Source organism: Cyprinus carpio, chromosome B7 (genome assembly GCF_018340385.1).
Source record: "Cyprinus carpio isolate SPL01 chromosome B7, ASM1834038v1, whole genome shotgun sequence".
NCBI classification, from domain to species: domain Eukaryota; kingdom Metazoa; phylum Chordata; class Actinopteri; order Cypriniformes; family Cyprinidae; genus Cyprinus; species Cyprinus carpio.
The window spans coordinates 42,403,435-42,418,603 of NC_056603.1; the positions used below are offsets into that span (position 1 = coordinate 42,403,435).

General features: G+C 36.1%; 1 protein-coding gene across 1 annotated transcript; it reads left to right on the forward strand.

Moving 5' to 3' along the window:
• Positions 1-151: 151 nt before the first annotated feature.
• On the forward strand, positions 152-7,955 carry LOC109109305 (14-3-3 protein epsilon-like). The gene is made up of 6 exons (XM_042728746.1): positions 152-361; positions 1,787-1,986; positions 2,944-3,050; positions 4,206-4,412; positions 4,627-4,763; positions 7,784-7,955. Exons 1-6 carry the CDS (start codon positions 298-300, stop codon positions 7,834-7,836), a joined length of 768 nt encoding a protein of 255 aa, XP_042584680.1. The 5' UTR covers positions 152-297; the 3' UTR covers positions 7,837-7,955.
• The last annotated feature ends 7,214 nt before the right edge of the window (positions 7,956-15,169 follow it).

Sequence of the window (15,169 nt, forward strand, 5' to 3'; positions counted from 1 at the left end):
AAGTAAAAAAACTAATTCACGACTACTGGAGCTTTGAATTACTAAACTTCTTGCCACAGACGTATTTTTATTTTTATTTATTTTTTAACGAACGTCACAAAAATCACGCAAAGCCGTTTCCGTCGCGAAGGAAGTGCGCAGGAATCGCAGCGCGAGTTTCCCGGATGGAGTTCTGTCGCCATATTTAGTCGCCGGTAGGATACGAGGACCGTGAGCTGCTGCTACTCTGCATCCGTCTGCGCGCACAAACAGCGTCTCCTACCTTCACTTTCCGCCTCCTCCCGGTCCCCGCTAACCATGGCAGATCGAGAGCACTTGGTTTATCAGGCGAAACTAGCCGAGCAAGCCGAGAGATACGACGGTGAGGTGATGTTTTCCTCAGATTGTGTCACGCATCAGAATTAACGCGCAGCAGAGAACACAGAGATGTCGCATCTCTGATAAAACTGTGTGATGAGCACAAAAACAAGCGCTATCCGTGTCTCTCAGGCGACGTGCGAAGAAAATCCAGGACAGCTGTTGTTTGGAAAGGCCTAGCTCTGCATTGTTATTAATAATCTGAAGTAAACGTTGCTCAGAACGGTCTGTGACCGCGAACGCTGCTGGAATTAGTTGCATTGCTGGAACTTTGATCTAAAAGAGCATTTAAACATGCACTGAATGATACATTGTTTTCATTTCGCTACTAATGACCTGATTAATAATAATAATAATAAAAATCCCACTGGGTGCAGGTTTTAGCTGATGCAATAATGACTAGGCTGAATGCACTCATTGATTGTGGGTTGATCAGATGTATTGGATGCTTTTATGGACACTTGTGGGACAATGCATAGTGTTTCTCAGTCGTTTTCACTGGTGCATTAAATATGCAATTTCCCACCTTTTTTAGAAAGCTTTTCAGTCATGTTCTGTACTTTCTTCATGGTCTGTTGAGAATGACACAGCACTCTGGATGAAAGAGAACTCGATGGAGAAGGCTTTTAGGATGATTTACCTTTAAAAGCTTCAAGGTTGAAGGTTTTTACAATGAATCTATGTAGTTAGATTTGTCAGATAGACACTAACAAACATAGATGGATACTAAAATTTGAGCTTTGATGCATTACCAAGCACAGCAGGCGACATATAAATCATGAAACAAGGCCATAACTGATATGCATTGTGCCTATGATGGAGCAATAAATAAATTAAGCTGTTTTTTCTTCCAACATGCACTCATTCAAGACTTTATTCAAGTCTTGTAAAGTTATTTGACTTGACCGATAGCGTGAGTTTGATGTTATTTCTTAGCACCGAGCTTTAACTACATAATCAAGCATTTGTGCAACACACAAGTTGTTAAATAATATTTATTAAAGCAAAGCTTTTTTTTTTTTTCAGTCTTGCATGAAATTCATAAAACACCCACAAGATGGCAGAATTTATCAGTGGCTCCAATGCTACAAAACCGATATCCTTGAAATGCTTAAATATCGGGAAAGATATTTGTAGAAACAGTTATTGTTTGCTCATTATTGCATTATTGCTCAGTTATTGTCGCTATTTCTGTGTCATTGAGACTTGACCAGTTAAACTAAATTTAATTCATGCAGAAGAGAAATGTCTTGAGCTAAATGAGAGTGCACTTTTCTAAACCCTAGCGTCTGCTTCAGACGTTAATGAAATCAGAACTTACTACTTTTGACATTAACCACTCAGGCGTGCAATTTTGTTATGTGCTAAATCTGTGTTTTTTGTCCCCTTTGCACTCCAGATCTTAGGATGATTCTTCTCTGTGTTTCAGAAATGGTGGAGTCTATGAAGAGCGTCGCGGGAAAGGACATAGAGCTCACAGTAGAGGAGAGGAACCTGTTATCGGTGGCGTATAAGAACGTGATTGGAGCTCGACGAGCCTCCTGGAGGATCATCAGCAGCATCGAGCAGAAAGAGGAGAGCAAGGGAGGAGAGGGCAAGCTCAAAATGATCCGAGAATACAGACAAGCGGTGAGCATCTGCAGTGAACTGGCATAGTTTTAATATGAAAACATAATCCTAAACCAGTGACAGTGCATCTCAGGTTATGATTTCTTACACTGTGATCGTCTTGTGTGATCTTCTCCAAATTCAAGTAAATGCTAGACAGCGGTGTTTTTAATGTTGCTTAATGAAGTTTGACGTGCTGAATATGAAAAGCACATTGCTTTTTGTGCATCATTGATAGTGCATGAAAAATACACATTTGTACAAGCTGATCTGTTATTACTCAAGCATAAAAATGTCATGGTACATGCGTAATACTGAGCTAACAACAGTTTAACATAAACAGATACTCGGTGCGAGTCGTCCAAAACTTTAAAAGTGTAGGTTTGTTCATGATTTTTGTCTTTTATGACCAGTCTCACAATGTTCTGGAGTGTTACACAAACCTCTAGAATGTTCCCATCCATGCAAAAGCAAAATATCTTCAACAACAATAACTAAAAAAGCTAAGAAATGTATCTGTACCAAGACCAAGTTCCAGTAATTTTTGGAAACTTTCCAGGATTTTTTTTGGAATGTTCCAGGGATTTTTGGAAAGTTTCCGGAACTTTTCCACCCTTTTGCAACCCTAATAATTAATGATAGAAGTTCTAAAATCTACCTGACCAAAATATTGATGCTACATGAAAATAAACAGCACAATAATAATTAACACCGCAGAATTACAGAAGAACCATACATTTAAGTGAAACGTATTTTTTTTCTTACATTGTGTAACCCATTAATGTTTTAAAGACATAATATTCATGAATATTAATTTATTCAAATAATTGTTTATAATAGCTTAATGCTTTTTCTTTTATCATACTTTTATACGTCGATCCATAACTTGAAATGCCTTGAGTTGTGAGCTCTGTGGATTAATGTGTGCAGTAATCTAGATGTGCATGATGCCACTATAACTCCTCTAATGTTTTGCAGGTTGAGAATGAGCTGAAATCTGTTTGCAATGACATACTGGATGTACTGGACAAACACCTCATCCCTGCAGCCAACACGGGAGAATCCAAAGTTTTCTACTACAAAATGTAGGTGTTTGACGAAGCAAAGTACATGCGAGCATGATTAGTATGCTTCACGGTATACAGTTAATAATTATGCATGTTTCTAGGAAACCAAATCCATGACCTACATGAGGGAATACTGCCATGCTCTTCACAAATAAAGTAATATTTAACACACAGAACCTCGTCCATCTAAGAGACCTGTAAAGTCCTAAATGCATGCACTTTCTTGTTTGCATTGCTAAACATTTTATTGTGACGTAAACATGCATTTAGGACTTTATAGGTCCTTGGTGATTCATAAAATGCAAGTAAATGGCTACCATGACTCTGAGAGTTAAAAACAAATGGTAACACAAAATTAATACCTGTTCAGTCTGTGCAAGAATCTGAACATTAATATATGACATTATAACGTGTTATCCAGAGCCTCAGGCAAACGGGGAAATACGATTCTTTTCTGTGAACTGTTTCTTTTGGACAATTCATCTCAATGAACTGATTCGAATAACTGGTTCACCAGTTTGCTTACATAATCATGCAGTGATGTAATGTATATGCATTTCTATTATTAAAGTGCACAGTAATGATGTAAAACGTGGATGTTTTGCATGTCTAAAGCATTTAAAGTGAACAAACCAGTCTTCATGATCCCACCTTTTTATATAAACAATGAGAAGCCATAAAAACTTTAACTTGGCCCCTTCGTTCGATCGCTTTGTTCACGTCTGCGCATATCATCGGTCTTTGGTTCGAGTCGAATGGTTTCCTTCAGGTCAGTGACTGTTGGAGGAACTGGAGCACTGAATCGCTTCATTCATCATAGGATCGAATACGCCGCTATTTCGGCTCATTTCAAAAAGAACCGGTTCAAAAGAATGATTTGTTTATGAACTGGACATTTTTGGGTGAACTGTCCCTTTAAGTGCATAATACTTTTTTTTTTTTTTTTTTTTTTTTTTTTTTTCTATCAAATTTTTATATAAAACATTGGAAAAAAAAAAATTGTGTGTATAGTATGAAATGTGTTGTTCCGGCCTACAGTGGTCTGCTTTATTCATTATAGTGGCTTTGTGTGTTTTTTGACCGCAAGAGCTCAGAACAGTCATTGGTGCTAATTAGAAGATAACGAGTCTTTTGACACACACTTATTTTGGTGTTTATTGTGCGTGTCTGCAGGAAGGGCGACTACCACAGGTACCTAGCAGAGTTTGCCACGGGTAACGACAGGAAGGAAGCAGCGGAGAACAGTTTGGTGGCGTATAAAGCTGCCAGTGACATCGCCATGATTGAGCTCCCGCCCACACATCCCATCCGGCTCGGACTCGCTCTCAACTTCTCCGTCTTCTACTACGAGATCCTGAATTCCCCCGACCGCGCCTGCAGGTTGGGCTTCATCTCTCCTCACTCAAACTGTGTAATGTTTGATGATAACTTGTTTCTGTTCTATCCCATATTAATATGCACTGAAACCTATGGATGAGCAGTGACAGTAGTTAATGTAATTATTTAATGCTAATATTTCTATTAATCTGAATACTTCACCCTGCAGCCCCTGGTTGATAAGCACTTTGAAAAGCTTCACTCGCTCCTCCAACAGGTTGGCGAAGGCGGCGTTTGACGATGCGATAGCGGAGCTGGACACGCTGAGTGAGGACAGTTACAAGGACTCGACGCTCATCATGCAGCTGTTACGGGACAACCTGACGCTCTGGACCTCAGACACACAGGGAGACGGTGAGGCATGCGTGTCTTAAAGCTGCAGAGGAGCTGTGATAACAAAATTACTGTGCATTTCAGAACAAAGTTCCGTGCACTGAAAAAATCAGTTTCAGATCGCGCACTATTTTTGCCTTGTTTTTCTGTAATACGACTAGAAGTTAACGGATAGGGGAAGGGACCAGAATAAGACCACAAGACATGTAATCCCAAATTCTGTAGTTTGAAATACAAAAACAAAGATTCGGTATAATTACAAATTATTAAAGAACCTTTGATAACTTAAATGAAAAGTTTTTTTTAAATTTTTTTTGTTACTTTATTTTAAGGTGTCCTTGTTAGAGTGTAGTACTGTGTAGTAATATTAATTAACTACATGTATTTGTTATATGATTAGGGTTTGGCTTAGGGTTACTTGCATTTAATTATGCATCATTTATTGTTATTAGAAAAGTAAGTGGGTCAAAGACGTTAAGATGTCCGCATCAAAAGATATTTACAAAAGTGATTTTATGTCCATAGAAAGCACATTAAATGTAAGTAAAGTGTCTACTTTTAAGGTTTCAAAAGTTTTTGGATTGAAAATGTTACACAGTGTAACACAATATTTATGCAAAAATTCAAACAACATGTTTATTCTGACGTGTACATATTAAAATATATAAAAGAATAAGGGAGCATACTAAATTTTATTGTGTTTTAAATTAGTAAAAAAAGTTAGGATAGTGGCAAATGTTAAAAATGTAAAATTACAACTAATTAGTATTTGGGATGAAAGTAATTAGTCTTTTAATATGTCATAAATTGATTTTTGTTGTAAATATGCCTGATGAGATTGTTACACCGAATGACATTTTACTGGGTGTCTTCTGTAAATCAGGGGAAAATGTATGATATTTATTTTTTGCTCAGAAAAACAATAAGAAAATTGCAATTAAATAAAACAGAAAACTTTTAGCATTTTTCGGGAGAAAAACTACAACAGTTTAAAGCAGTATTACACTTTTTTTTTTTTATGCTTAAATACTTTTTCATCTTTGACCCAAGTACATGTAACAGATGTAACAAGGACACCTTAAATAAAGTGTTACCCTTTTTAAATCAAATTCAAAATATTTTATTGTATTGTAATATTTCTACTCCTTTAAAGAATTTTTATTCAGTGTATACCCTTAAATAGGTAGTTAATCCAAATGTATTTTTTTCAGAATTTTTAGGAAAAACAAGTCTTAAATATTTCATTTTCTAAAATTATAATTTTCTGTAATGTAAAATTATAATTATAATGTGCAATTTTTAATAATGCAAGTATGTTTTTATTGTGGAAAAAAGCTGGAATGGTGTTAAACTATTTATTTTAGTATTAAAAAAAAATCTTGGACTAAAAATATTGCATTGATTGGCTGCTGTTAAGTATAACATTATTGTCACATTGTTTTACTCTGATACTCTTCAAAAGGGTTTAATCATATGGTACCTAAATATCTTTAGTTTCTATTTCTATAATTTTCTATAATTTATAGTTTCTATAGTTTTTAAAAACAGGAATATGGTTTACGTTGTGAAAAAGTAATTGGTATAGTGATAAAAACAATTAAAATTTCATTTAAAAAACATCTTTGGCTAGAAATGAATGCATTGTTTATCTATAAACACAGCCTAAGTTACTTCAAATTTAATTTTAGAATGTTGGAAAAATGGATCTTAAATATCATTTAGTTTCTATTTCTGTAATTTTCTTCAAGTGCACAGTTTCCATCGTTTTTAACAGCTCAATATGGTTTTGGTCATGTTAAAAATCTTCATGTTCAGGTCAGGGTTCTCTAACTGCTCTAATCTCTCCATTCTCCTGATGTACCTGCTTCATTTCCTCTGGAGCGTCTCCACTGCTGTCCTCCTAAACCTGCTGGTTTATAATGTCTGCAGACCTGCCAACCTGTACGCATTCTGACCTCAAAGTACGCTGGTACGATTTGTCACTCTAAACTACGCAAAAATCTAGTGACGCCCGTCCACGTGCAGTATTCAAAACAAGCAACAGAAAAAGATGAAGAGTTCAACCAATCAGAGCGCTTTTTGTTTGTTTTGCATTTAAATAATTTCTGTGTTTTATTTCTCTCCTTAGTAGTCTATAGTTTCTAGTTTCAGTTCAAAGTGGCTTATATTATTATATTCTCCATCTGTAAATATTAAAAAAGCCATGGAAGTATTTCCATTTTGCTGTCAGAAGTGCATGAGCTTTTACTTTAGCGATTCTCCGCTAAACTCCACAGACTTCATTTAGAATGAGTGCACCAAACAGACAGAGCTCAGGGAAATGGCTAAATCACTGGATAAAATATACGTTTTGCCGAAATATTTGTAATTGGAAAATAAAGGTGACATATGTAGAATTTTAAACCTACAAGTGTGTTTGTATGATAGCACTAACTGTAAAGTATAATGGGTTTATCAGAATAGCCTTTTACTCAATTAGTCTTTTGTGCTTTTTATTATTTTCATTTTTAGTTTAGTAACTTTAACTTCTGCTTTTTTGTTTGTTTTTAGATTGCAAAGTTACAATGTGATTTTAACCCTTTTTTTGTACATAATATGTACCTACATTCACTTTATTTGTTAAATCTAAATACAAAATAGCGAGATATATAGGCTACCGTATACCGCAAATCATCCAAAAAATTTAGAGATATGAATTTTTGCTCATATCGCCCAGCCCTATGCAGAAGTGTACTGGAGTTTTAATCAAAGTGTACTGGAGTATTTTTTTTCTCTTTTTAAATAGCATTAAAAAAAAGCAAAAAATGAACTAAACAGTTAAGGTTAACAGTAAAAAAACAAAACACTACACTCAAAAAACATTTCCAAGGTTGGCAGGTCTGTATGTGTGGCTAGTTGCAGCATCTCACAGATGCACTTCCTCAAAGCGTGTGTGCTGTGGTTTGACTTCAACTTTGTGTTTCAGGCTTAAAACATGTAAGGTGTGGAGTTTGTCTTCTAGTGTGCAGCCACTGTAATAACAAAGACTCGTTCTTTTTCAGGTGAAGAACAAAATAAACCGGCGCTACAAGATGCTGAGGAGGAAAAGCAGTGAGATGTGATCGCCAACATGCTAAACCCCCATCTCTCTCTCTCTCTCTCTCTCTCTCTCCTCTCTCTCTCTCTCTCTCTCTCTCTCTCTCTCTCTCTCTCTCTCTCTCTCTCTCTCTCTCTCTCTCTCTCCTTTTTTTTTTTTTTTTTTTTTTTTTTTTTTTTATTTTTTCTCTCTCAGTGTCTCTCTCAGTGTCTCTCATGCATCCCTGTCTCTGAGGGAGGCTCATGGTGTCATAGAGAAGAGTTCAGATGATGAATGCTGGTTCTGTCTATCATTTTATCAGTCTGTCTTTCCTCTCGCTTCTTGTTTCATACCTTTGCTCTTAACCTATTTGACCATCTACACTAGTTTGGAATAATTAAGACTTTTAAATGTTTTTGAAGTCTCTTCTACTTACCAAGGCAGCGCTTATTTGTTCAAAAACACAGTAAAAACAGTGAAATATTATTGCAATTTAAAATAGCTGTTTTCTATGTGATTATATGTTAAAATATAATTTATTTCTGTGATGCAGCGCTGTATTTTCAGCATCATTACTCCAGTTTTCAGTGTCACATGATCTTCAGAAATCATTCTAATATGATGATTTGCTGCTCAATTATTATGGATGGTGAATGACTGGTGCTCAAGGGCACATTAAATTGATCAAAAGTGACAGTAAAATATTTATTTTTCCTCAAATAAATGCTGCTCTTTTGATATTTCTATTCACTAAAGAATTTGAGGGGGGATCATGCTTTCCACAAAAATATTAAGCACCAAAAACTGTTTTCAACATTAACAATAGCCATTATTAATAATTGAGCACCGCTGGTAATAACTGAGCAGCAAATCAGCATCTTAGAATGATTTCTGAAGATCATGTGACACTGAAGACTGGAGTAATGATGCTGAAAATACAGCTTTGATCACAGGAATAAATTACATCTTAAAATATATTCAAATAGAAAACAGCGATTTAAATTTGTAATATTTCATATCACTGCATTTTTCATCAAATAAATGCAGTCTTATTGAGCAGAAGAGACGTCATCTTTCACAAACAATCCCAATTATTCCAAACTTTTGACCGGTAGTGTATATTTTTAGGGGGTTTTAGGGTTTTATCGTATTTTTTTTGTTATCCTAAGTGTTTTTTAATTAACTATTCACTTAGATCTTATGTGATTATATGAGGCCAGAAAGGAGAGTTTCCTCTGTAAGGTTTGGTTCTATTACCTGTTGCAAAACCCTTGAGAATCACACTTTTATTACACAAGTTTGCATATTTCTTCATCAGTGTTGTTCTGTCAGTTGTTGAGCTCGATGGTCATTATTGGAGGCATTTATTTTTATTTTCTTGAGGAGTTGAAACTCAAGCGGTTTCTCGTAAATTCACCCTCACAAACATTTCCTTTTTTTTGGTCAGCAGGTTGTCTGTCTGTAGTATTGTGTGATGTGGTCAGTGACAATGGGTCAGTAACTGTAATGCTTTGCAAGCTTTTAGGAAATGAATGCAACCCTCGCCTCATCGTTATTCAGAGGCTGCTGCTGCAGAAATATTGCTATAGAGTCGTAAATAGGATGGCTTTTTGTGTTTTAAGGGAGGAAAAAAACATTTCTCAAGATCAGATGCAAAACAAGCCGGATGCATTAGTTTTCCTTCAGTTGAATATGAAGTGAAACTCTAGTTAGGGATTTTGGTGACACTTTACAGTAAGGTTTTATTTGTTAATATTAGCACGAGTTAACAATGAACAATACTTAAACATTTACATTTAGTCATTCATTAATCGTAGTTCAATTTTAACACTTACTAATAATTATTTTCAATCAAGTTGTGCTTGAATTAACATGAATAAATAAACAATCATTAAAAAAAGCTTTAAAATTTGATTACACTATTTTAAGGTGACCTTATTACACTGTTATTATGCAATTAAGTACGGTGTTATTAATTAACATGTATTTACTATAGAATTTAAAGTTAGTCGCTTGTAATTATGCACAGTACTGTTATTGCGGACAGTATTGTGCAACAAGGATACTGTAAAGTTAAGCAAGTTAACAAATATTCTGCTAATTTCTAGTTCATGTTAGTTGATACATTAACTAATGTTAACAAATGAGACTTTGTGAAGTGTTGCCAGGGTTTCTTTGTGTATCTACTCTGGGTCTGACTCTCTCTCTCTCTCTCTCTCTCTCTCTCTTCTGTCAGCATCCTCATGTATTTCTTCTGTTTCTTCAGTACATGTAACATGAATCTGATTTGTACTACTGCTAATTCTGCCTGAAGCCAACAAGCACCTGGAAACACAGCATGGGATCAACTCAACCTTTCAGATAAACCAAGACTAAATAAATGAACTAATAAAACACTATCTTTACCTTTCTCTCTGTTTGAAGTGATTTATTGGAGTCAAGGAGGTTCATTTGTAATGGCAGGAAAATATACTTGGTACACTGAAAAAAATATGGTGTAGAAACAGTTTTCACTCAGAAATTGCTAGAAATTTGCTTTAGTTTTTGTTCATATATGTGGAGGAGCATCTCCCAGCAGAGGCTAGATGACCCACGCTAACTAGCTGAACCTGACGCATACAGAAGAGTAGGGTTGATGATATTAAAATGAACTTTTTAGTATTAGTGACTTAAATTACTTCAGTGTTGTTCTTCAGCCTGTCTCTTTAATGGATAGTTCCCCCAAAAATGAAATTGTCATTTAAAAATTTTGCCTAAATGATTGCGGAAGACATTGTAAAGAACTCTGTTTGTCCTGCACACAGTTAAAGTCAATGGGGTCCAAAACAACACTGGACTTTGACTCCACTCACTTTTATTATGCGGACTGAAAAAAAGAAATACAACCCTGTAACTATCCCTTTATCTTCTGCTCCATCAGACTGAGGGTCATTTGGAGGCGCTAGTGCATCTCCGTAATCTGTGTTGTTGCTAATGTCCTAAATGTTTATGCTAGATGGAGACAAGCATTTCAGTCCCAAGATTATGTTGTCCTTACGTTGCTCTTAAGACAAAAAAAAAGTTGAAAAGAGTTTCTGCTGCTTCATATTTTTATGGAAACCATGATTTATTTATTTTTTTCAGGGTTCTCGGATTATAAGAAGGTTAAAACAGCGTTTATTTGAAATTAAAATCTTTTGTAACTATTATAAATGTATTTTTTTCACTTTTGCATTCTTTTGGATAAAAGTATTAATTTCTAATTTAAATAAATAAATAAATGCATATATACATAAAAAACTTACCCCAAACTTTAAAGTGGTAGTGTATCACAGAAGGCCTGTATTGGGCGTGTCCTCATCCAGTACAAAGCGCTTGTTTGAAAGACTGAAGTGTTTGAACACTGATGATTCCCAGAGCCGTGTTCATGTTTCTGTGTTGATCATCATCTGATCCAGGTAAGACACTGGCTGTCAGACCTCATAAAACATCTCTAATGTGTGTTGATGCTGTTGCTTAGTGTCATGTGCTTTCAAAACAGAGCTTCTCTTTCTGCTGTCACAGGCCAAAAATAGGTCGTAGGTCTTAAAAGTCATACATGGTTGTATTAACATAGTTAAGAAGCCAACATCTTGAATTGATCTCATGATACCAGATTAACATATTGTGTGGATGTGTTTTCATTTCAACCTCTATATTAAACAAGATACAGCATTTACACTGGCAGCATGAGCTGTGCGGATTCACATTCAACAAAATGTTGGATTAAAGAGGTTATCATGGTACGAACAGTTATTGGTAGTATCCAGAGCATCCCTTTCGAATGTTCCCCATAGCTTTGTACGCTAATGGGGAAAGCATCCAATAGCACTGTGCTATAAGCAAGTGCAGAACCCAGAGCGCCTGTAATTAGGGTTCCTAAAAAGCATGAGCCAAATTTGAGACCCAAGCCAACAGGCTGGGGTCTGCATAACAAGACCTTCTTCATTTATACAGGAAATTAGGTAAAAAAAAAAGCTGACAAAAACCATGCCTGAAGGGCAGGGACATCCAGACAGCAAAGACCAGCTGGCTGCCGCACATATATCACCAACTGAAACTCTGCTGTACCAAGCCCAAGAGGAGGCCATTCCTCTGGTGGAGTGGGCCCTCACTCTGACCTAACACTGTAAGCCTGCTGAGGCATAAGCCAAAGCTATAAAGTCAACTATCCAGCAGCCCTTTAGGGAGGCCTCCGAAGCAAACAGAGATCTGCTCTGAGTACCTAAATGGGCCAGAGTGCTCAACATACACTAAGAGCCTGAACCAGACAGAGGTTGGGACCCTGCTCACTCTCTGAATTAAGAACAGCTAGAAGGGTAATGACTTTGTGCTCTGAATGGAGTGGAGAGCACTTTAGGCACATAGACATGTTTTGGGTTGACAATGACACTACAGTTGTAAGGCCCGAACTCAAGGCATGACCCACTGATCAACAGTGCTTGCAAGTCGCCCACTTCTTCGACCGATGCTTAAGCCAAAAAGAGGGAGGACTGGAGTGGCTCGAAGGGAGGACTACGGATAAGTCGAAGGTCGGCACAGTATGAGGACAAGTCAGATTCAAAAAGTGAATGACAAGATAATTTCTGCCATCTGACTGGCCAGCCACGAGAGCTTGATTCGCCGCAATGGCTTCCACATATTCTTAGAGTGTGGGAGGAGATTCTGATGGCATCTGGGCAGGTAACATTTGTCTAAGCCAGGGGTGCCCAACCCTGCTCCTGGCGATCGACTGTCCTGCGTTGTTTAGCTTCAACCCTAATCAAACACACCTGCCTTTAATTTTTAAGTGAGCCTGAAGACCTTAATTAGTTGCTTCAGGTGTGTTTGATTAGGGTTGGAGCTGAACTTTGCAGGACAGTCGATCGCCAGGAGCAGGGTTGGGCACCCCTGGTCTAAGCAGCTGCAGAAGGGCAGCTCGTCATTTGGAACAATACCATTAAGGAAATCACTCTTAGGAAGAGATCTTTTTCAGTTGCCGCAGGGGAATGCATTCTTCCTCTTCCAGGGCTCTTCTACGCCGAGTAGCGGCTTTTCTTCAAACATCTTCGTCTTATAGGCTCTTTGTTCAGTGTCCAGCGGGGAGATGATTTTCACACTGAAGGAGAAAAATTCTGTTGAATGGCGCTCTTAGCTGACTTACATAACAGTCCACTCTACCCCTTTTGGCGGGTTGAAGTGCCATTCGTTCGTGCAGCTACACAAACGTGAACAAATCAGGGTTAAGCATTAGAGTAAACAGGCGTTTACCCCAAACAGGAGTTTACCCTGTTTTTTTGTTTCTGTGCCAAATACACTCGTTTTGGTTTCGTAAAGTTTTTTTGGCTCTTCATGACGTCATGAAGGGTGGAAATCCTTGTATAGACACTTCACCTGTGCACACATCCACCAGAGCGAGAGCAAGAGCAGCACATCAATGCACATCATTTGGCAGCGCTGCAAGGGAGAAAGAATGTCTCCAAAGAAGTGTGTTTTTGTTTGTAAGGGAAAGATGACCTTGTTCAGCTTCCCGAAGAACCCAGCGTTATGTAAACAGTGGATGCAGTTTGTTTTTCCGGGGAGTTTTGCAAGTGTGTTTGTTGACAAACATTTTCTGAACAAGGCCCAGTTTAAAGCTGATACTGAAAGATGAAGCGGTCCCAACTATAAAGATCCCGGTCATGATTCGAAACTGCAGACGGTAAGTGAAACATCTTCAAATGTCTGTGTTTTGTTGACAATCGGCGCTCAAGTGCTCGTCACTCTTTAGCTCCGCCCACAGCACACCTTCAAGAGCTCGGCTGTTTTCAGGGATAATTGTAAAGCTGCATCTTTCTGTTATAGATATGATAAAACTAAAGACTCTTTGGTAATAAACTAATTTATAGGTAATCAAGATTAACTGGGGATTGTGTGAAACTGTGTGGTATGTCCCCTTTAACTATGTACTGACATGACAAACTAAAACTAAAATAGAAGTTTCTAATATAAGTTAAATATAAGTTAAAAACTATATAGACATAAAAAATTATTCAAGACAACAAAAGTATTTCAATTAATAATTAATAAAACCATATATGGTTTTATTAATTATTAATTGAAATACTTTTGTTGTCTTGAATAATTTTTTATGTCTATATAGTTTTTAACTTATATTTAACTTATATTAGAAACTTCTATTTTTAGTTTTTTTTTTTTTATTGTAGTTGATTGATGTTGTTATAATAAAGAAGATCTTATTATTACTATTGTACATTTTATTGCACACAAGAACAGACTTTTTTTTGGGAAAGCCATAAAGCATTTGATTTTCCCCTGTCCTCCATAATTATAATTTAGTGGTGTTTTATAATTGCACTAACCACTCCGTAAATATCATCTCAGTGTTATCACTTTACAGTGTTATTTTAATTTCACAAAACAGAAGTCACAGACTGCTCATCTACATAAAAATTGGTATCAATAGTGAAAATATACAACCGTATACCTCTTCATTTTAAAAGATGTGGACATCAGTAGACTAAGGCCTCAAAAAAAAAAAAAAAAAAAAATTTAGTGATCTTTTAGCAGAGTATAAAGTAGATATTCTTGCTAGACTTGTTGGTTTCCCTCCAGTCTAACACACAACACTACTCACACCATATCCATTATGTGATAATATAGAAATATTAAAAACACTTGAACTAGAATTTATGAAACTAGGCAAATCGTAGTTAAATATAGACAGTAAATATTTTGTTTTGTGTACTTTCATACTTCATAACAGGTCTAAATCTATATAAATATCAAATAACCCGAAATATTCTCGCTCGATTTTTTTATATTATGAACACTTTATTTTCTATTTGCAACTATTAAAATTAACCATTTTAGGAGGAAGATCTGAAATTTCACTCAAAAAATTAGAAAACGTGTATTATGGTCTATAACAACCAGTTACAAACCTCTTTTTAAAAACATCCAAAAGAACAACTATCAAAATTACAATCACATTAAACTACTACTACAGGCAAACCTGTGTTGTTGTTTAAATGTATATTCGTAAATCACTAAAAGATCTATTATGTTTCTACAAATATTCCCACACGTACATGAATCATCAAAGACAAATCATCAGTCTCTGTAAAGTATTGCTACAGTCAGTGCAAACAGATTAAAGACAGAATTACCACAACGTGATTACTTGGTCAATAACTAAAGGAAATTAACAGTCTTTATATAACCAGTGCTATTACATAATCTGATTACAAAATGAAGGTCTTGTAATTAGAGTACAATTAAAAATATATTAAAACAAACAAACAAGTAATCAGAGTACAGTTACTTTTTCATGGACTACATGCTGACATTTTACATTACCATCAGTTAACAGCAA